This window comes from Semicossyphus pulcher, unplaced genomic scaffold (assembly GCF_022749685.1).
Source record: "Semicossyphus pulcher isolate SPU_LCO1_2020_fin unplaced genomic scaffold, fSemPul1.0.p SCAF_16, whole genome shotgun sequence".
Taxonomy (NCBI): Eukaryota; Metazoa; Chordata; class Actinopteri; order Labriformes; family Labridae; genus Semicossyphus; species Semicossyphus pulcher.
In genome coordinates this window covers 5,984,130-6,008,375 of record NW_027211670.1, presented here as the reverse complement: position 1 = coordinate 6,008,375, position 24,246 = coordinate 5,984,130, and the positions used below count along the sequence as shown (strand labels likewise).

At 41.8% G+C, this 24,246-nt stretch overlaps 1 protein-coding gene across 1 annotated transcript in view; it reads right to left on the bottom strand.

Annotated features, from left to right (window-relative positions):
- rbfox3a (RNA binding fox-1 homolog 3a) overlaps window positions 1-24,246 on the bottom strand; it is an 82,277-nt gene that overhangs the window by 20,988 nt on the left and 37,043 nt on the right. Inside the window, exons 6-10 of the mRNA XM_069663847.1 lie at window positions 22,344-22,397; window positions 11,759-11,891; window positions 10,480-10,519; window positions 10,300-10,364; window positions 4,176-4,254 (exon numbers count right to left, since the gene is read on the bottom strand). Coding sequence (XP_069519948.1) covers window positions 4,176-4,254; window positions 10,300-10,364; window positions 10,480-10,519; window positions 11,759-11,891; window positions 22,344-22,397 — 371 coding nt within the window. The remainder of the gene's footprint in view (window positions 1-4,175; window positions 4,255-10,299; window positions 10,365-10,479; window positions 10,520-11,758; window positions 11,892-22,343; window positions 22,398-24,246) is intronic.

Sequence of the window (24,246 nt, the reverse complement as noted above, 5' to 3'; positions counted from 1 at the left end):
CACAGCTGCTGTCGTCAAAACAAGCTTCCTGCAAAAACCAACAACGTGTCGAGTAACAAACGTCAGACAGAGACTAAAGCGAACTTTCAGCAGCTCTGAACCAGAGATACTCTCATCTCTGTTTTCACAGCTTCCATGCCGACTGAAAATGATGTCCAAATGCGATTAATGCAGCTTTAACATGAACATGGTCCTAAGATGTAAGTATTAAAGCAGTATTTAAGAACACATTCTTCCATCTGTTCGCTAAGTAGTCAAACATATTTGTGAGTGTTTCTCTGTATGCATATATAGCTAATGCGGGATTATTGCCGAGTATGTGCATGGCGCAGGGAGCCATGAAACAGGGAGAAGTGTTGTGTGGAAATAATGTGGTTTTCTCCTTTAAAGCCATTCAGCAGTAATGGGATACCTCCTGCCTCTGGCACTATGCCAACGATCAATGGACTCTAACACACTGCTGCCCAATTTGCAATGGATGCCATAGCTCTTGCTCCACACCCTGCGAGACATCACTTCCTCCTGCATTCAGATTCAGTAATACATCACTCTCTTCCTCTCACCTTCTGGCTTTCATAATGCATCACTTCCTGGCAGCCATTTTGTTTCAGTTTCAGCTCGTTTTGGGGCTGAACAGTTTTAAGTCAGTCTGAAACTCAGCTCACGTCACTGGCCTTCTTTAGAGTGGAGCCAGTTCTCCAAAGGGTGGAGGCTGTTTTATTTACTTAATAAGTGTGATCCAAAATGTGATGCTAAAAGTGGAATTGCAGAACACTGGGGCCCTTATGCACACAGGGGAAATGAATATTTGTAACAACAAAGTACGGGGAAGTAGAAAGAGAGCAGTAAATGAGCACAAAAGGCCAAAGGAGCTGAGCTTCAGACCAATAACTTAGAGAGGAAAAGAGTGAGACATCTTTGTTTCCACTACAGACATTTCAATGCAAATACATTCAAGTCCACACAAATGAGGAACAAAATAAGTACAATACATCAATAAATCACAACGTTTACACTCTGTAAGTTGGGAAGACTTGAGAATGATTCTTGCGTTTCAGGGTCACATTTGCCACCAGGAAGCTTTTTGTTTTTAGTTTTCCATGAAGAGGCTGAGGGCGGGTATTTACTGGTTTTATTTGTTGCTGTTTTTTGTGTCTTTTTGCGGGGATGGAAAGGGATGGGGGAAGGGGGTTTGTCTCCCTCTTTTCTAGTAGGGAGTGAAGCGACTGCACCCTCCTCTGTAAAGGCTAGCCTGCAACATCAAAGATGAAAAAAACTCCAATCAGTATTCAAAGGATGCTGGTCATGATGTCAAATCTAACTTTTCTCTTTCCTCCAAAGAAACGGTCCTCCCTTTTTCCACTTCTGATGTTTGATTTAGAGTGAATTTGAGTACAAGTTTATTAATTTGTCAAGTGAAATGATGTGATTGTGTGTATGTTTGTGAGCAACACGTTCGGTCAGTGGCCCTACACTTTCAAATACGACGATCGAGGCACCACTCTGGCATCAGTTTGTCATGTGCAGGTGTCTGTCGTGAAGGAACAGGCAGGTTGGACTTTGGTAATAAAGCTTGCGCAGACGTGCAGGAATAATTACGTAACAAAATAAAACGGTCACAGTTTGGTCATGTTCTGGCAACAAAACCACTTGTTTAGGTAAGTCATAATAAACATCCATTACATACCTAACTCATGTTAGTAACATTGGTTACGTATGTTACTTACTAACGTTCCATAACTCAAAAAGAAGTCAACACCGACTATTGGTCTAACTCGGGAATCAAACCACAGTCTCCTGAATTGAAGTCCTGTGTCCCAAGCAGATTTGCGCTCTTCGTACTACGTCACCTGACATCAACAGCAGATCAAAACTAATTAGCCAGAGGATGGCGTGTGGAAATAATCCTAGAGTGGTACCTACAGCAATCTGACAAAGCTGCCATATGTGACGACAGAAACAAGATGGCTACCTAATTCATATTCATCCTGCGTAGCTGAATAGAGAACGAGGGAAATAATGATGTATCGCTTTCCATGTTCCTGGTTCGGAGGCTCTGTCTGGATCAACCTTTTTGCTCTACAAGAACCTCAAAATTCTTAAGTTCAATGCCGACATGTTTTCTTGGCCAACTTACGCTTTTTAAAATTCTTGCTTTCCATCAATGTTGATTAAATTGATTCATCAGAACCAGAGATAGAGTGTTTTATATTCGAAGGGTTTTTCTTTCTAGTCACAGACTCATCAAATCGTTAGCTTGGTCAGTGGCTCTACTCTTCACAATATGAAGCTGTAGGTTCTCCTGTGACATCATTTGCAGGCTAAGTGATCAAGTTTGTGATCATAAATATGCAACATCGGGTTAACTATGATCAATAAGAAACATCCAGTGAGATTATGAAAATAAAACTTGCTAAAAAACTTGTCACGTTTAATGAGTTCTGGACGTACAGTTGCTGCGTAGTTACGTATCTTCGTTAGTTATGCTAACAATGTACGTCATGTAACCATATTTATAAAGAAGCTCCTCTCCTGGATGGAAGTCCTGTGACAGTCTGACCCTTCCATCTCGCCTGAGCACCATGGAAAGCAGACTTTATGCTCTGTGCTATGTCACTGGACGAAATCACTGGACCAGATGACAGTACAGTCGTACCTACAGCGTCATATTTTAAATCGTAGGGCCACTGACCAAGCTTCTTAAAGAGCTGGGAGTGAGCACAGACAGCTTTACTTTCCACCTTTGAAAACCTCAGCAACTCAGAGACTTGGTGATCCAGACCAACCAACAAAGCCTGCATCCAAATGTCTGCTGCCAAACAAATACCTAAACTTGCACGACCTACTGCTGCTGGTCGACAATGACCCCAACATTTCTCTAAACGCAGTAAAATAAAACAAGAGCCCGAAAACGCACGATTAATAGACCTTGTAAAATCTTGCTTATCGAGAGAAATATCAGGTACATTAACTCACTTATCCAACCCATAGTTCTACCTCAGTAGACTTTTCTGTTTTGTTTTGTTAGAGGCCAAAGTTCAGAAATGATATTGTTTGTGTGTTGCTGTTTTTTTGTTTTTTAAAAATTGAGAATCAGGAATAAAATTCAGCAGAGAGGCGTTTGGATGTGGGAGGATGCGGAAAAAGGGAGGAGTAATTTGAAGAAAAAAGAGAAGAAAGTGTAGAGTAATCAGGAGGAAAACACAGGCCACTGTTTTAATTAAGTAAATGAAGAGGAAAAAATGGTCGCAATTAATGAAGGCTTTTAGCTAGCAGCTGCACTAGGGGAGGAAGGAGGGGGTGTTTGGGGGACACATGGTGGTAGGGCTTTCGATTTCCATCACCACAAACACGTCAGCACTCAGCATCAACGCTCAGCTGTCTGGTGTCCAAGATACTGCAGCACGCAGCAGCTCGGCTGCAGCCGGTTTGCTACCAATAACTTTAATTCTCCCTCTCCTCCTCCTTCTTTTGTGGTCTATCTTTCGCTCCTTCTACTTTAATCTCCCATGGCACGTCGAAGCATGTACTAGATGGTCGTTAATCTTTGGAGGAAGTCCCTACCCACACCCACGAAAGAAAACAAATTGTACTTTCTCTTTTCCCCGTCTTCTGGGGTGCTCAGTTTCTTTCTTTAGAAAGATTTTTTTTCATCTTTGATGTTAGCTGCAAAGCTAGCTAAAAACAAACATTAACCATTCGACTATCTCCCCTTGTTAAATTTGAAGAGACTGTTTCCTGTGGGGAGGAATTCTCAGTCTCGATTGGATTTTGAGCAAGTAGCTTCAGGCCAATGAAATTGAATGGGGAGTTTGAGAATAAGGCAGTGTCCCTTTTTCATTTACTGAAGTGGCAAAGATTCACATTAAACATTAAAATGGATCTCTCAGAGGGAAACACAACAAGTTGAGGAGTAAAAATGGGCTCTTTTGTTGAAGATAGACTATTAATAAAGCAAGTTAGCTATATATTTGAGTTATTCATTTACCGTTAGTAATTAAGGAAGTTAATCGTATAAAAAGTTCAGTAGAACTTCTCTGGTGTGCAATGGGTCTCCTGAAATTTTAAACATCCTGTGTCACACAGCATCTTATCACAGACGCAGTGTGAGGATGCTGCACCAGACCCAGACACACAGTCAGCAACACAACTCAGAATACAGGAAGCAGACTTACCATAGTGCCCACGCTGTATGTGGCTGCAGGACCAATCGTATGGTGATATGGGTCTGCTGTTGCATAGACTCTGCCATAACTATAGAGAAAAGACAAGAAGAAAAGTGTTAACTCTGAGCATACAGGACTAAAAATAGTACTTCCTTTGTTATGTTTACTCTATTTACTGTATATTAGAAGTGAGTATAAGAACTGTGACACCACCCATTGGCGTTTGGACTTGGCCGTATTTGTACAAGAGGGAGAAACAGGAGAGGAGTTATCAGCTAACAACGGCGCTAGCTTGATTAGTAAGGTGCATTTGTAAGTGGCGGTAACTGTGATGATTCAGAAAGCTTTAAACCTTGTCAAATGCAAGGTAGCCACGCCCTAGGCATACATAGATTCAGCATCTATTTTACTTTAAACTGGATCATCCAAACATCCATTATCTATACCACTCATCCTGTTAAGGGTCACGGGGTGTTGAAGCCTATCTCTGCTGTCATTGGGTGAGAGGCGGGGTTACCTGGATTGATGGCTAGTCGATCACACAGCTGATACGTAGAGACAGACAACCTTTCACGCCCTAATTAACACCTACGGGCATTTAAGAGTCACCAATGAACCTAGCGAGCATGTCTTTGGATTGTGGGAGGAAGCCGGAGTACCCGGAGGGAACCCACGCATGCACAGGGAGAACAAAGGCCCCCTATGTCCGAACCTGGATTGGAACAAGGAACCTTCCAGCTATAAGGCGACAGCGCTAACCACTGCACCTCCTACTGCCCTAAACTGGACCATAATTCACAAAATCAACATCACGCTGTATTGAAGAAGATTTGAAAGTAGCAACTGAGAGCATAAACTCAATAAGAAAATGTTTACTGTGGTTATAAATCAAGTGAGAATCAGGCTGCTCAGACACGTCCATACAAACGGACTTCTTTTAGCAAACAGTGGAGTCGCCCCCTGCTGGATATTAGGAATATTCCATATTATAGGCACTTTCAGAGTGGCTTCGTCTGCTTCTTTTATGGTTTGCACCCACAATCTAGTCATCAAAGCAGGGCTGGATCAACTCGCGATGGGACCGAGGGACAAATATGAGCTGTGGACTCCTAATGACCCCCGTGCTACTCCCACTATCTTTGAATTGTGTGTATATCTTGTTACCTTAAATTGCCCCTCAGGTGCACACAGCAGAAAACAGCAGGCTGCACATGGCAGAATTATTAGATTTTGCCCAGAGCCCCAAGAAACCGTTTACTATTCCTGTGCTGGAATACAACCCGCCCCAGTTTGCTGTGTGTCAGTTAGTTTGTGTTGATTTAATTAAACATATATTCATAAAGGAATATGCAGCATGGAGGCTTAACAGCTAGTAAAATAAAAAGGTTAAAACTAGATCCAGCTATGTTTTATTCATCCGCAACCAATTGCATGTATTGTTGCAGTTGTTTGTGGAGTGATTCCATCCCAATCAAAGTAGTATACGCACCAGTATTTGTCTGAACTACTTCAAAGTTATGTTTCTTTCCAATAGTATATAAATCCTGTATTTTCCAACAGCAATGACCTCCCAGGAGGTCGGGACAGCTCTGCAGGAAGTTGCTCTCTGAGGCAGTAAATCCACCATCAGAATGACATTTTGACTCACTCCCCAAACATAAAACTCTTTGAACCAGTGCAAATCAAAGGGAATTTAATCAGTTGGGAAAACTGTTAATTGTTTCTCCCTTCCCCAACTACAACCAGCAGACATAAACCTTGTGTCTGTTGGCTTTGATTGAATAGATTTGATAATGGATAGAGAGTGCCAACCCGCCACAATGAGTATGCATGAGACACATAAGGCATTGGGTCGTCGATTTTAACTGGGGTCCGGAGGAGAGATCTATAATCATTTCCCCCTCTCACTCACGCTAAGGACAGGCCTATCGGATGAAAATGCAATCGATGTCTCGCTATAAATGTACGTTGTAAAGGTGAAAGTGTGTGATTGCAATGATTTGTTTTACCTGTTTCAATTTATGAGAAAAAGGGGACGAGTGTTTTATCTTCCGCATGATGGCGAATGGTTGTGATAAAAGATAAGAAAAGAAATGGGCAGAGTGATAAGAGTATAGATGGCTGAGGGGAGGCAGAAATACGATTATGAAGAAAGAGAAAAATTAATCTTTAGGGTGGAGACACGGAGACAGAAAGCATAGGGAAAAAGGAAATATAGGTTTGTAGAAGGATATTAAAAGGAAAGACTGGAGAGAGTGAGTTCATTTCTTTGACAGTGTCCCAAACCCTCCCCCCGTCTACGCCGTCTCCTTCCTCTCCTCCCTCTCTACAGTACGTCCCTCCTTCCTGCCATCTCCCCCTGTATCTCTCTCTCTCTCTCCTGAGGCTTATTTCCAGTCTTTTCACCAGCATTGGCTTGGAACTAATCCCCACCCTGAACGCCCCTCCCTTTTCTCATTCCACCCCTCCATTCCTCTTTCCCCGATGCCACCAGACTGCTTTATTTATACTCCTCTCTTCCTGTCTTGTTTGTTTATTCTCCTCTAAAAAGTAAAGGGAAGCCAGCGTAGGTCTGGAGGGCAAAGATAAGCGGCTGCGAGGGTACACTACTATGTGTTAGACTATGCGTTACAGAGGGAGACCTAAGAGAAGGATGGTAGTGGAGCATGCATGGAGGGAGGAAGGAAGGTAGGGAGAGTTTAGGACTGAATTGTCAATGATCAATCACTATTAATCATCATCAGACAGCGGCTGTTTTCCTCTGACATCATGCTTAGGGTGGGAATCTTAAATCAGGCCCTCCAGAAAGTTATGAAGTTGCGCAAATTCAGAGAAATGAGACCTGTCCCTTCAATTTTGTCTGATTAAGGCAACTCTTCCTCTTTCTCCCGCATGTGTCGTCGTGTACGTCACCGTGCATGTACGCGCACCGCTGTAACGAGGCTCCGGTGTGATTGTTTCCCTGTCATGAACTGCCCAACCCGGCCTCAAACTACAGTGTCCTTCTAGAGACTACACAGTGATTCCATAATAATAAATCCAACACTCGATGTCTTCTTGTGATTATTTATCCATGTTTACGTCTTCAAAACATTAGCCATCCACTTAGCCACTTTCCACTGTCTTGCGTTGAGTTTATTGATCAATCAGAGTTCTAACTTTGACCAATTGTGTCAGCGCTGATCTCAAAGAGTCATTGTACAGTGAGATAGTAATCCCCCTGTCTCTTCTAAATGGTTTTATACATAACTCAAAATGAGGAGTAGAACAGCGTAAATGCAATAAATAACGTGTGGATTCTCCAGTACTTGCGTAGGTGCAATGCAAAAGGAGCATTTTATAGCAGTTTACTTTAGTTTCGCTTCAGTTTTTACACATTTCATTCGGAGTCCTGACATGGAAATCGACAGAGGGAATGTTAGATGACAAACAGCTCGCTCAGCCAATAATGGAACTCCTGGAGGGACTGTCACAGGCTGTTTTACTGCTTTGTTAGAAGTTTGCAAAGTTTAGAAACAACAACAAGTTGCTTAAATTTCACTGCATTTCACTGCAAGACTTGAAAGATAATGCATAGCCAAAATTAGACCATATTTCAAGGTAAAACTGCAAATTTGATAACTCATCAGACAGCTAAGCTAACATTAGCTTTTACCACATCCTAGCTGACATTCCTGTTAGCTAGCTGACACATTATGTTTAAGCTAACATTAGTGTTAGCTAGCAATTTAGGCCTTTCCTTTTGTGTTGTGTAACACCACCAAACGGTAGCTAACGTTAGCTTGGAAGTGGTAAACAAATTAGTTTGATCTTGAAATATGACCAGATATTCTACTGTATTTTCACTATTTATTGTCTTTTCAGTTGCTGATCAGTTGTGAGACTGTTAAATAATCAGAATCCAAATGTTTATACGGTTTGCAACTTGCAACACAGCAGTAGGACATAATCACGTGTGACATCAAAGAAAAACACCTGCTGAGTGAGTTTGGGGGTTTCTGTTTGGTCTCAGTCCAAGCAGGAGATAAAGGAGTTTAAACTGGAAGACGAGTTCTGTTCCTCGGGCCATAGCAGCCCTGAACAAAGAGCTGTAGCTCTGTCTACATGTTCTGCGCTGGACTGACTGTAAATCTTCCATTGTTATGATGTTTCATAATCAATCAATTCTGGATTGCAGGAATCATTGTGACAATTTATTTGGGTGAAATAACATATGCTACATGTTCAAAGAGAAACATAAATTAGAAGAACAGCTTTCTTCAGTGTCAGTAATAATCCAGAGACTGTTGTCTGTTTTCATGGGTGCATGTCGTGAGCTTGTACATAAAGGGAGTCAAAACTGAATTAAAACACCAAGGAGTTCAAAGGTTTCAATTAATTAGAATAAAGTCATAATTTCCTGGGCCTAAGGTGAAATAAAGCGAACAGCTTCTTTATATCCACATACTTGGTCGAATAGCTTAAGGGTGCGGGACTTAGTGAAAAGGTCAAACTGACGTTAAGTCCTGGTTTCCTTTTGCTTCCTCTTAGGTAGTCTCATGTGTAGACAGCGTCTAGTGTGTGTGTGCCTGTGAGTTTCTGTGTATATGTGCACTCTAGACAGACAGAACAGAGGCAGAGTCTCTCAGTCCCCAGCCCATCCACTCTGTGTAAGACCTCTCTTATCCCACAATAAATAAAACTCCTCCACCTCCCCTTCCCGCCTCTGCCCCATCTCCTCTCAACTGCACCTCACTGCCCAGGCTTCCCTTTAAATCAGGGGAGCTTAAAAAATAGAATGAGAGAGACACAGTATAAAAGATGACAGGGAGAGAGAGTGTGGAGGGATATACTGCACATCAGCCACAGAGGGAGAAACGAATAACGGTGAGAGTGAGAAACAGGGAGAGGAGAAAAAGAAAGGGAATGAAATAAGTCTTGTAGAGAGCGACGTGCCCCCTCACCTGCTCCTCTCTTCTCCTCTGCTCGGTTCATAATTCACCCACGCACGCCGCTCGCTCCTTGCCTCTGATAAATCTTACATTATCGGAGGCCTACAGGCTCCTGCTGTGGCTGTTTCTTATCAGCCTGAGATGCTCAATCTCCCTAAGATTAGCTCCCCAAGCACCTTCGTACACACTGCGCGACAGCAGTAGTAGCAGGTGCACGCAACAGTCTGGCACACACGTTTTTTCACACATATCACATATCACTTTTGATGTGGGGGACTCGGTAGCAAACTGCAGACTCCCAGAGGCCGGAGGAAAGCTGCACAGGGAGCAGCGATCGTGTGAAGACAGGGGCAGGTAAGGTAAGGTACAAGGCCCCAGAGGTGAGGGGGTCAGAGATGAGGGGGTGACAGGGGGCTCAGAGGGGAATGACAGTTGAAAGATGGAGTGGATTAAAGCGCTCTCTTCCACCTCTGCTGTCTCCTGCTCTGTGTACACACACAGTCCCACAGCCCTGTGGCAGGATGTTACTCTGTCTGTATGAATGTGGTTTAACCAGTTCAGGCTAACAGGCTGTTATCAGGCTAAAAATCATGTCCTTTCTCATCCAGCTGATTTGGTTCTTTGTGAGGATTATTTAGCATGCTCTTATTTTTAAGTAAAGACAAAATGATTAGCATAGATTGAATATAGGAAGTGGACGCAGCCTTCTGCAGTTGATTTATAACCTCAGTAAACTTTTCCAAATGAGTTCATTGTCTCAATCACTAGTTTTAACTCTTCTTCAATACAGCATGATGTTTTATTTTGTAAATTCTAGTCACATTAAGAGTAAAAAACATGATAAAGCAGAGTACGTTTGTAGAGTAGGCGTGGCTACTTGTGATTGACAAGTCACTTCCACAGCGACCTGTCAACAGGATAGGGTCCTGTCCTCCAAATATGGTCACTACTGGTTCCAAAAAACAAGATGGCCGAAACACTGAACTTGAGGCTAGGGGAATGGCTCTGAATGGTTGAAGCATCCAGTCATTTTGGTCTGAGCCTGTTAATAACACCCCTGGATATCGAAAGCGAACTGAGAGGTTCCTGACGAATCCTCAGGCAACGATACACTTGTTTAAAAAAAGGTCTATGGTCACGAAAGTTTATAGTGAAACCTTAACAGAGTACCCTGACGTGATCTACAGAAGAAGCCAACCTACCTGTCGCTGTATGCAGCTGCAGTAGTACCAGCTGGCTGGGCATATCTGTAGGCTGCATACCCTCCCTGTGGAGAGACACAGGAAAGCACCTCAAATTATAAACACAAGATTTTCACCATAGGTCAGGATAACCTGATATTTGTTGGCTTGATCGCTGCGAAAAACTACATGTTGACTTACGTAAATTTCTGCTCCATAGAAGCCATCCTGGTAGACCACCCTGTTGACAGAGGATAAACAAACATACAAACACATGATTTTACGATAAGACTGTTCTGTCTGTTCTGACTTTGTGTGGGTGGAACTTCACATCACCCAATCTCCCAATGCCTATCGTCTGACATTGATTAAGCCTCTGGGAGCTACGGCCAACTTTTCGGGGCTTCCAGTGTAGCCATCGGTTAGAGATAAAGGACTTCTGTCCAACACATCCTTTTCCACTAGCAACTTAAGAAGCGACAATGGAGTCTGAGTTGGGATAAGACGTCAGACTAAGAGCTGCACTTGCTACAGATGTCTGTTGACGTCAGATGACCGTTAATGGGAGCGGGGATGGCATTACTGCAGATTTCGTTCTGCCCCTTTTCCTGCATGTACCAAAACATACTGATACGTGATTGGTCGATAAAACTCGGACTACAAACGCACTGCAACCAGAACACTTCCGATGCCAACATCTGGTCCTGGGCTTACAGATTCTGCGTTTCGATGCAGATGTGCCCCTCATGCAGAGGACTACCATGCTGACCAGGCAGAAGAGAGAGAGTGCACCTTGCGTGGTGTTTGATTATCTGCAAAAATGTCTGTTAAAGGAATGCAGAAATTTGTTTTTTCAAAATGAAACATGAAGTAATTTTATAAACAGTTAAAAGTTAATCAAAATATGATGAATTGGTATTACTATCCTACAATAGGAGACTAATTCAGTAGTTCCGTCTGGTCTAACAGCACCATTCATCCATTCTTCTTCTCTCAGCCTCCTGCCTTTACTCTCTCAGTCTCCATCTGCATTTCTCTTCTGTTCATTCTTTCTTTTAACCCTAACACGCTCCCTCAGACATTTATTCTCCTTCTCTCTCTCTCTCTCCACCCCCCCCCCCCCACTAGGTCTCCTGCTCTCTCTGAAGCGGGTGCACTGGAGTGTGCAGGGCAGGTCATAGCAGTCCATTCACAGCTGAATAAAGAATGACACATTAGAAAAAAGAGAGACAAATTCGGCCACTCTGGAATCAAAGAGCAATTTTCTGCTCTATTAGAAGGCAGCCTTTTTGTTTTCCACTCGCCATTCTCCAGCTACTGCGCGTGTGTATGTGTGAGTATGTATATGCTTGTGTGTCCGTGTGTGTGTGTGTTTGACTGCCGCTATGAATTAGATTTGTGCAGTAGCATGTTTTCAGTCATTGAGACCTGTCATACAGTGTTTGTTTGATTATGTGTGTATGTGTTTGTGTGCACTCACGCTCCGTAGGCAGGGATAGGTGGAGGAGGAGGTGCAGCACGGAACGTGTTGTAGACGGCGCGACCCCTCCCTCTCAAATGGGCCCCTCTGTAGGCCACAGCTGCTCCTGTACTGGGGTATGGGAACCCAGTCACTGAGAGAGAGAGACAGGCAGAGACACAGACAGAAAGAGAGAGAGAAGAGGGGGAAAGTTCAATATGTCGTTTCATATTATTCCATCCCATTTGAAATACTTAAAGATTAGCCTGCTATTGTGCAATATTTATTTTACTGTCAACCAATCCTATGATAAGAAAACAAAAAAAATTAAGTTAATGTTGAAATTGATGCTTCATTACGTAATAAAGCTCTGTTAAACCTCTGCCCGGTCAAGTTTTTAGCACACATTACTAAACCAAATCGAATGTTGCATTGTCAGCACAGACTTCAAACCGACTTCAATTTGAAGAATGTTTCACGCCTGCAACATGAAAAGCTTTCGGAAAACTGGTGACCCGGCATAAAGAAGTTCACAAGGGTTAATTTGAGCCTTAAAAAAAAACTCCTTTCCTCCTCTCTTCTTGCATTTGAGAGTAAATATAGGCGGGCGAGGTGACCAGTGCTCAAATCAATTATGAGACAAAAATTCAAAGTGGAATTATTTTAACAGACACACAGATCGTCACTTAGCTTCCTTCTTTGATTATTTACCATATTTAAACCAAAACCAGATCAAAAATTAAACTGTCACTACTTTTTATTTGGGTTTGCAAACCAAAACTACTTGATTAGGATTAATAAAAACACAAACTCGTGGGTGATGAGGCAGCAGAGCGCTTTGAAGGCTGTCAGACACACAGCTCATGCCACCACCACGTAGTGCTACTGTATATTTTGCAGGCACAAAATAAACTTCATATTAAAATTTATTTGACACTTTTGCTGTCGATGGATCAGATTCCATATTTTATGATTTCATAACTATTTCAACAAACTGCCATTAGACTGTGTTCAACTCAAACAGGAGGAAACTTTTGACATATTCTGACTTTGCCAGCACGATCTGTCAGTGTCTGTGAGCTCTTTACAACAAAAGGTATACCAGAGGAAAGAGGAACATCTTTCCAGCTTTGGATAAACATAATACATGTTAGAAAGATTTAAGTATCAATGCTTTTGGTTCACACATGGGATTTAAAGACAGCAAAAAGCAAACAGGATGTCAAACAACACATGACAAGGTGTGTCCTCTGACCACATAATTATACTTGACATTAAGGTGTGAGGAATTTTATATTTAGACAGAATATTTCAGCATTCTATTTAGAAAATACATTTTTGTTGACTAAGAAAAAAGTATTACATCTTTATTCCGGTCACAAGCTGAAATACATCTACAACTTTGAGCAGATTATTCTTCCTTAAGGGGAAGAACTTAACATGGTAAAGAAAAATATAAACAAGTATGGAGGTGTCGGTTGGATGTCCCTCTGAGGGAGAGAGCTGAGCTGGCACAGACAGAGAGAGAGAGAGAGGCACGGAGGCCTGCGTGAGGCACAGGTCAGTGTTTGGCAGCAGGGACACGGAGCAGATGGCCTGTATTGTTTGGAGCGGCAGATTCAGCCCTATGGCCATGGTTCATCATGCACACACACACACACACACACACACACACACACACACACACACACACACATAAATACACACGAGGGTCCCCCTAACAGACACTGGGTGGCATTGTGAAGCTGAAGGTCCTGGTTTCACCTTCAGTCTGCAGGGGAGCAAGGCCCTCACACACACACAAACACACACATTGTGCCAGCCTCTAATTATCTTCATGGTCTTTGTATGTAGCAGCTTCCCCCACACTAAAACGCCACGACACAGACTAGTGCTCTGGATTCTGGGTGTACACGTCTTATGTAGTGGCACATGTTAATGTACACTCACAGCAGTGTTATTCTGATGTGGATTATATGTCACAAGTAGAGCAAAGTTAAAAACGCAAATAAATAACACACATCATTTTAAAAACAATAATGCTATAAGTTCCAGTCTGAAGTGAAACTTCAAAATCTGATCAGAAACCAAAAAAAAACTATTTATTTTATTTTTTTAAAATGTGTTTTATATGTTGTTGTTATGAATTATATTAATATTATTAAAAAACATTTTATGCATTCAGTTAACTGCTCTATTAGATGTGATGATTTCCCAACATGAAGCCCTGAGTAGTGCTCCAACATTTCACATTTATACTAAAAATGCTAAATTCAAAAAAATCATCATTTTCACCATTCATTTTTGATTAACTTTAGTAGTAACAATAATGCCTGGTCACAGGCACGGTAATGTAAAGGTAAAGGTCCTTCCTGTTGTCGCCTACAGATTTTGCGTGCTTGCATCACATTGATGATGACACAGGGGCGGCAGTGGCTCAGTGGTAGAGTCGGTCGTCTTTCAATCGGAAGGGCGGAGGTTTGATCCCCAGCTTCCTCAGGATACATGTCGAAGTGTCCTTGAGTAAGACACTGAACCCCAAATTGCTCCCGGTGTGATAACTGATTGACAGTTGGACACTTTACGGTCATGTATGTGTGTGTGAATGTGACATGTAGTGTAAAAGCAGCTTTGAGTGGTCGCAAAGACTAGAAAAGCGCTATATCAGTACAGTCCACACTGACCGGATGCAACGTTGAGTTGTGCTCATCATGAAAGACGCTTAACATAAACCACTTTAAAGCTCCTGTGAGGACCTTTTGGTTTGTGTTGATTTTGTCGCCCCCTGTGGACAAAGCCATACCTCTCAGGTTTCAGGCATTAAAAATAACTATAAAGAAACACTCAGTCTTGTCGCTGACGGTCTGGTTTGCTTTTGTCGGAAATTAAGAGTAAACAGAATTAATTTCAGTCTCCTCACAGGAGCTTTAATGAAGATTAAAACATTAAAACTTTGAATCGTGTCATAAAGACGTTTAAATCTGAAAGTAAACATTGTATTCAGGATCTAATAAATCTGTTTTTAGTCTAGAAAATGCTATTAGTGTATTTGATGGGACAGTGTTTTATTCACTCAGCAGTGGCCAGACATGAAACCATGGATACATTAAGGTTCAGTTTCTGCAGTGTTGAGGGGAGTTAGTCCCAAAGCTCGCCACTGTATCTGATCCCTACATCTTAATGAAGGGTGCTTCAGTCAGTTGTGAGTGTGACTTTAAACGCAGTTAAATCCTTGACGAAGTGAGAGTGAGGAGGGTCTGGTTTGAGAAAAGCCCTTAGCTTTGATAAAACGATGCCATGGAAGGTAAGGGTTAGAGTTTGGGGTCAGAGCATTGTCTTGTTGGAGGCTCATCTTACTGTAAAAAACAAACAAACATCTAACTTGTAGATGAAACAAACACCTTTCTTTTACTGTAGTAAATAATCTCACAGGGACACAGTTACAGATACATTGTTGAAGCAGAGAACGAGGGTCTTGTTCTGTATCTGTGAGCTTCTTTCAAAATAAAAAGAGCCTGATATAAAAGAGCCTGTTTTTAATATTCTGTAGCAATTATGCAAAACCTAAGTGTTCCTGTTCACAGTGAAGGTGTATAATCCATCACTGTGATGGATTACTAAATGAGGAGTCCTCAGACTTGTTTTCTGTGCTGCTTGAAAGTAAATTAACTGAACGGACCAAAAGTTATTTTTACATGGGGAGCATTTAAAATGGTCTGACCTTTGACCTCAGTTAACCATTTAAAATAGTATGTCTGTTTCACATGGATGTCCTGTAATGTATTCATGTTGTAATTAAATAAGGTTCATATTTTGCAGCAACAAGTGATCAGGATTTCACTAAAGTAGTGTTAATGTCCTGTCAGACTTCACTGATATCCTTCTGGCTGCTTGTGCACAACTAAATCATTTTAAAGAACAGACGTACGGGAACAGTGTAAAGCTTTCCACTGGTGACCTGTGGGCTGTAAACACAAACAGGCAGAAGCCTTGAAAGGAGTCCTGTTAAACTCCAAACATATACCATCACCTCCTGAGCATCTTCAGACCTCTGACAGCCCCCCTGATATGAATGACTCCTACAGTCTGCAAAACACAACATGAGAGCTCCGAGACAGAAACACTCTGTCTCCCTCTCTACCCCTCTCTCTCTCTGTAGTGTGATGAACATCCTGTCCCTCCGCTGTGTCTGCCTCTGCCTTCTCTAACTAGTCAGAAAACAGCATTAATATGCTACACAGCCAGCACATTGTCCATTGGTGATATATTCTGAGCAAAAGATCAATTTCTTGCCCCCACCATCCTTCCTTTCTTAATATCAGACATCCATATATTCATTCCTCTGCGCGCCCGTGTGTGTGTGTGTGTGTGCCAGGAGGTGCGCGGTATGTGTGTACATGCATATGAGGGAGCATGAGGACATGTGTATGTGCCTGTTGTTGTTGCTGTGACGTATATGAATGCAATCTGATGATGAGCTATGGCCTGTGCATGCTACAGCGGTGCTGTAATAACCCATGAATCATGGCAGGACCTGTGTCTGACAGCCAGCAGGCTCATAAAACAAACAAACAGCAACATCCGCTGATACACACATGCATGAGCTATTATACAGAGGCTGCATACACACATTTTAACTGCTCGTGTAGGCTGTGTATGAGAATGACTTGTAACGTAAGCTGAAATCACTCTTTTTAAAGGGTGGTTCATGATTTTTAAAAACTGGGCCCTTTCTTTTTTTTACACTTTGTGGCCAAAAATGACTTAAAAAGATACATAATGTTTTGGTATTACTCCAGCAGATCACTTCAGACAGCAGCCGTGAAATGGGCTGTAATGGCTGTACTGTAGTGCTTTCAGGCAAATGAGCCTGATCAAAGTAAGTCCACTAAAAGTTCTTGTTTTTGACAGGCTCTGACACAAATGATCATTTTTGTGACGGAGTAATACTTTCTTTGAAACACATAAACATTCTTTACGTTGCTCTCTTCAACTCTACCAGACTACAATGACCAAAAGAGTTATTTAACCTCTGAGAACACAGGAGTTCCTTGGATTGAGTTTCGTGGGAATCTACACAGGCAACGTATTTGAAGCGTATTTTTGACACGCGTGTGCCGGGACAGAACTTCTCCAATGTTATTCAATGCTGCGCGGGAGGCGGGCGTAAGACGGGGGTCACTTTCTGCCACTCTGTAGCTGTTTTTCACTGCTGCTGTGCGTCAGTGAAGTGCAGAAAGCCATTGACTGCTATGTAAATACATGCCCGCAACCAAGGAATCCATGTTAAACAATGTCATCTCTTAATTTTGGCCAACTTCCATTTCAGTTTCCTATTATTGATCGGCTCGATGAGCAGGCAAGATTAATTTGTAAAGAGCAATGAATACGTACATTTCCTCAACATCTGGGTAAACCAATCCTATTAATTAATTCTAATTCGACTTCTACGTCCTACATAAATACAGGATTTATGCACAATTAAAACACAAGTCTACAATTCGGTTGCAAAGTTGTCTTCTTCTAATGTTTCTGGCAGACTGCACACTTTTTGGCGTCACTACCACTCCTAACTCTGAGACTCATCTTTGCTGTAGTCTGTAGATTGCAGAATAGATGCTGCCGTGATGCTTACGTGTTGTGCTGACGCTATAGTGTCGGTGTAGATTCCCAGTTATAGTAAGTTTCATAAATATTGTGTTGGATCCAAACGAACTCTTTCAAAAACCAAAGTCATACAAAATAACAAATAAACACAAATAAACTAACCAATCAAGGCAGCAGTAGGCCAGCAGCTCCTGTACGAGGAAAAAATCCTGTTTTTTTCAATGGAGTCTGGTAGCTTACTCTTTAACAAAGCGGTTCTCTCTGCCAGGAGGTTTGTGCAACATTGTCAGACTCTTGGTGCCCAGTCTGATTGTGGTGTATCTAACTAATGTGGCTTTAAATCAATCTAAATGGACATGCTACATTACCATGCTGATGTTGCAAAATATTAAAGTGAAGTACATTTATTTCTAGTGAGCAGATAAAACCCCCAAAACACGTGCATGTGTACTTTTCACTCTGTTTCATTGCATACACACATGCATCATGTTGTTAGCGACTGTCCCCCCATGGATCAATGAAGTCTTATCTGTAAAAAACATTGTTGACTATCTGTTGAACAGCATGGCTACAGTCATACCACTGCACGTTAAAGGCCATGACAAATCACGGCTAGCGTTTATAACAAGCCAGACTGATTCAGTTACAAAGGTGAGCTCCGTGTCTGACAGTGATGTCGGGTGGCCTTGGACCAATGATGGCGTGCAAATATGACAAAGCCCAAAGTTGATCTAATGTCGCCCTTCCAACTTGCAAATTTTTCAGCATATGTTAAAAAGGCCCGAGCCGCTTGTCTTGTTACTTTCCTGCCTGCATTTTGCATTTTAATCTTATTTGTTGTGTTGTGGAGAGCTGCTCTGCCAAGCTCTGCATACACTAACTCACATTAGATGTACACACACACACACACACACACACACACACACGCACATTTGTCCTGCTTTGCATATACTCAGTCTAGGACACAGTCAATCAATCAGTATTACATTTCCCTCATTGTCCTTCATGCCCATGCAGCCTATTTTACCCACCCAAACACACACACACACACACACTGGTTTCTCCGTCTGCGATGCAAACGCACTAAACATAGGCTGAGGCTATTATGCAAACTCTGATCAAAAACATTTAACCCTTTCCACACAGCGTGCACAAAGTCAGTGCAATGACGCAAATAGACTAAATACATACACGCAATTGACAAAAAAAAGAGCAACGCACATCACGCAATTTGTGTCATCCGCATGTTCATTAGAGATTTTTTTTAAACTAAAGCTGTGTGTGTTTGTGTGACGCTGTGTTGCAGCATGATTCTCCTGCTGTCCTGAGATGGCATCAGAAATCATAGTTCCAAACCTCATTTGAAAAATGTGTATTTTTAAAAGTTGTTGCAAGTCTCGTCTTGACAGACCAGAGAAAGCACAAATTGTTACTTTTACAAAGCTGCATCATGGAGTAGTAATTACCTGTTTATTGCAATTAAATCACAGTAATCTGTTTCTTTTGCAATAAAGTTTTTTTCTGAGTTGAATGTTTGTATTTCATCAAATCCAATTCCACCATATTGTGTTGCTAAATAAATTCTGCATCTAATTTTTGCTTAAAGTAATAATCTTGAAGATTTTCATGTAAATAAATGTCTGTTAAGTCTCTATCTATCGCCGAATGAGGTAACCCAATGGTGATTGAGCCTACGGCCCACTGATGAAAGCCTTTGCAGTTGCAGTATTACAGGCTGGTGCTGTGTTCGAAATGCCGTACTATACTAGCAGTACGTACTGATTTGGCCAAAATGTAGTGTGCAAACAAAAGCAAAATGTGCAGTATGCCAAAAATACCCGGATGTCTTACTGATTCGAAGAAAATCTCCAGTATGCATCGGACCAGTCTACTTCGCCTACTGTATCCCACAATGCAAAGCGCTGGAACGTCACCGGGATAGTTGAAATGACGGACAGCAGCAGCATCCCAGCTAAATTAATTTGAAAAGCTCCTCCATACTACAGCCGAACGCAGTATGCAGTATATAGCATGTAGTATATAGCATGTAGTGTGTAGTATATAGTACGGCATTTCGAACACAGACTGGGTGTCTGTGGCGACTATCGCAGAAAAAATCAAAAGCAGCGCCCAGTTAGTGACGCTTTTTCCATCAGCCAGCAGTGGTGGGTCTGCCAGAGAGGGTAGGCAGAGCTAAGTGGCTGCTTTTCCGCTCTCTGCAAGTGTTGCGAGTAAACAGTAATCTACTATGGCTGAACAAACAAAGAAAAGATGGATGACTACAGATACAACTTCACAAATAAGTGAAAATCCAAAGAAAAAGAAACAAACTCGACGCTCAGATGAAGGCAAACAGTCTGAAAAGGAAAGCGACCGTCAGCGAGGAAAATCAAGAGTTACAACCTGAGCCAACCGTGGACGTCACACATGCAGCACTGTCTGGATATCTGGGAAGTGTGCTCCCGGAATAACCGTTTATCGCCATAGGTGTTGCCAAAGAGAACGAAACTGAGATCTTCAAGATTAACACTTTAAGTTAATAAATTGCTTTTCAGTTTTGTTTTTTAACACATTTTGAAAAGTAAAACAAATAATATTTCCTCAATACTAAAAACAACAGTAGTGTAACTGGGAGAGTTGTGGTTGTTTTAGTTTATACCTGAGTGTGAATGTACCAGAGACTCTGTACATCTTTGCTTACATTCTTCCATGTGTACCTACATACGGGTATTCATGAGTGTGCGTGAACATGGATGTGTATGCATGTCGAGGTCATCCGTCATTCTTCTGAATGGGATTTGCGCACAATAAACCTGTAGCCGAGCCCGGCAATGGAGATGGAGTGCACTGTCAGCCGGCCAGGATTTATGGAGGCCGATTCAGCTGATGGGTGCTGGGAAAGCCGGCCTGATAAAGGGTGATTAATCGCCCTTACATCTCGCTTTACATCCTGCTTTACTCCCGCCTCAAACTAGATTAAATGCACTCATAATTATTCCAGAACAAATCCCAATCCCACGCACCTTCACTTACAGGTGGGAACTCTTCATTTTTCATACAGTGCAGGTGAGAGGAGAGCAGAGAGAGAGAATAAGGAACACCTGGGGGAAAGCGGGGTAGGCGTGGTTATACACTGCAGCGTGTATGTTGGGTGAATAAATGTCAGAAGACTTGAGTTACAAGAAATATTTTTTTCGTATCTAAATTTTTTTTAAATATGCTTATTTTTTATAAGCAGAGTTTAAAGTAAAGCAATACCAACAGATTGTTTGGCTAAAGATATCGATATGATCTTATAACTGATATATCACTATCATCATATATGTTCACCTTTCGGTGCCATTGCGAAGCCTTTTTTTAAAGAACATCTAATGCAGGAAACAATGCTTGGGGTGATTCAGAAAATGTGTCTGCATGAATTTTGTCCAGCAGAGCATAAACCAAATCCCCCTCTGAGCACTGTCTGCAGCACAGGCAGCAGAGCACCCCAGCTGAGCAGACTGTGGTACGCACTACAATTAGTGGTCGATGTATAATATTCAAAATCCTAATAACATTTATTTTATAATCACTGAATTCTTCCCTCTCCAATCATCATAAAAAAAACATCAGTCGCATGTTTGCTGTGTTTCATCTTCAGTAGAAATGCAGTGCCTGGTTGGTGTCTTTGATTATGTGATGTCTTTTCTTGGAGTATCTTCAAATGTTTCATATCCCACCCGTACAACATAAAGGTTATTAAATGTTTAAAACGTATGCTCTAGCTCTCATGTTTTTTATTTTAGATCAATTTAAAAAGGATTATGCAAACAAAAATCTCCTGCAGCTACATTACAGCCGCCCGCATGTTGTCACCAACGTAGTAACGTCATCAATGATTTAAAAACATGGTGACATAAAGATGGAAGCCTGAGCTCACGGGTTGCAAAAAGAATGAAGGCTTTAAGCCCAGTTCGGATCAATGATTCGCAGCGCAACAGAACACTTTTAGAATGTCGCAGAGAAAATTGCAGCGGTGTGAGCTGGTTAGTTGCAGAGCGTCTGAAGCCGTTGTGTGGAGTTGCAAAAGATTTGACTTGTCAGATCTCCAAACGCAGTTTTAGAACTGACTGATGTAGCTATTTCACTTCAGCCAATCAGGAAACAGCATAAATTGGCGTAGACACCCTGTCTCTGCTGCTGTTCTATTTTATTTAACTTTCTGGATCAATTTAAACAGGATAATGCAAACAACGACCTCCACAGAGCGCTCCCAGCAGGTCCGTTTTCAAAGGGTTAAGTAGCTGCCTATTGTGTGTTTACAGAGAGTTTAGGAGGATTGAGAATCAATACAGGAAAACCACAGACTAGTGTTAGACAAGCTGGTGTAAAATAAATGCCTGAGTATACATATCCATGTGTATCTCAGCATAAACACACACACGCACGCACATACACACACGGAGGATAGATCCACCGGCAGTGGAGCATGGACAATGTGTGACACAGTGTGTGGAGAGGGTCATCTGAGGCGGCCGTGTGGTTGGGTTTGTGGATTGAAGGATGGATGGTGGGATGGCGGGATGGAGGGACAGAGGCGGGAAAGCAGGAAAAGAGGGAGGGAGAAATAAAAGAGATGGATGGCCTCTCTGTGTCAGGGCGGTTATTTAGAGGAGTGCTGTAAAGCTGTCTGCGAATGAACAGATTTCAGACTAATGAGCAAAAAGGAGAGCAGTTAAGGGGAGCGGACAGTCTCAGCACTTCTAGCAAATGAAACCAAGCTGCCACTTCAAACTGCACACACACACACACACCCACAATAACCCCTCCCACACACACACATTTAAATGTATACACACACGCACGCACATACATAACTCGGAGTATTTGTTTCAGGATTGATCCAGAGCACGAGACGGACTCTCACAAACGTCTTTCATACGACACATCAAAGGAAGACAAAGAAATAAAGACTCTACAGATTCTAAAGTAAAGAAATTCTTACTGTTTGATTCTTTACCTGCGTAAAATTCAGGGCCGTATACCGCTCCAACCACTGGGTTCAGCTTCCAGCCTGGACAGGAGACACACACACAAACACACACGCACACAACATGGTACATGTTAGCATCGCTGTAGGAACGGGTATCTGTGTTGAGCTCGAAATAAACATTTTTTCTACTTAATTACTACACTTCCCTCTTCCCCTATTAAACTGTAAGCTGTCAGAGTGCTATTTACATAACCAGTTATATCAAAGTCTTCAATATGTTGCATCAAAATGTGGTGTCACTAAAAATGCCGACTGAGCGAGTGCAGCTTCTGGAAAACTTTCATTACGCAGCTGTTTCCAAAAGTCCTCATTTCCAATACATGCTAACATGTTCTCATTCCCAACTTGTCGAATACGATGGTTGGTCAGTGTCCGACCATTTACAATACAAAGATAGATCTTGTGTCAGTTTTGCTCAGTAAGTGACCCACTGTCAAGTCAGCAACAACAAATATGAGGTCATTTTTAAGCTTTCATTAAACGCAGTCGAGTTATGGATAAAAAAATATGCAAGTCCTTTAGACTTTCAAAATAAAGTGTCCACTGAGTGATAATAAATATCCCAACCTTAGCTAAGAGACATTTATAAAATTAAGCAGTCGGGTCAGAGATAATAAAAGTGCAACATCCAGGAAGACGTTCAGAAGAAATTTCTCAAAACATTTAGATTTTTATGATTTTTATATCTGCAACACTTTTAAAATGTGGTCAGCAGTGTGATACAGGTACAGTTTGGTTATGTTTGGGCACCATCCCAGCTAGCAGGGAACGTTCCCATAACGTTGGCTAACATTACCGACAAGTTCTAATTATGTTTGAAAGAAAACATTTTAATCTAAGATTCAAAGAACGTTTTAAGGATGTTTATCATTTCAAATAAACTTCTTGTGATGTTAAAACTTCAACTAAGGCCATGTCTACACGTACACATGTATTATTGAAAACAGAGTTTTTGCCTCCTTTGTTTCCAAAAAAACCCCCGTCCACACTAGTACGGTTATAAAAAATCCCCATCCAAATGAAAATGAAAAAAAAACACAACAGAAACGCTGTCATGAGAATGCCGCACCAACAGGCGGCGATATAACCCGGTCATGCAAAGAAGAAGAAGAAGAATCGCAGGCAGTCAAAGTCTGAAAAATCTATCCCGATGCCTTTGTTTCTCAATATAGTAGATGAGTAACTCTACATATATCATATGTACATATGTCACTGTTTTTGTCACAGCCGTCATTTTGCAAGGAATGTCGTCTCATAAGTGACTCATCACCATGGAGATAACGGTGCACAGCCTGACGTCACGTGCCAGAAATGCTGTTTACCCCGTCTACAGCCTCCGCGGGAACGGAGTGTCTAAAAGTCTTCACCCTGGTCGGAGTTTTACAAAAGATCCCTTTTCAGTGACCTCGAACAGTGTTTGTGTGGACGAACGGTCAAAACGCAGAGAAAAAGCTACGTTTTGAAAATTATCCGTATACGTGTGGACATGGCCTAAGACATAACATTTTTAACTGCAACATTGTGAAGATATGTTCAGGATGTTATTGAGGCCTGGGATGTCAGAACGCCTTTTATAAAACATTTGCTCAATGTTACATAAAAACAAAGGTAGAACGTGCTCACTGCAACGTTCTGAGGACCTTTTCTGGATTTTAGTACGGCCTGAACTATCAGAGCGTTCTCCTACTATTAAAAGGAACATTCTGGGAACCAAATAAAAACTTCCCGCTCAAAACATTACCAGAACATCGCACGTAACATTCTCAGAACAAAAAATTCCAGCTGGGATAACAACTTGGTTATGTTTAGGAAAAAGATCATGGCTTGGGTTTAAATAGCAACTGACGTGCTCATTAAAAAACATACATAC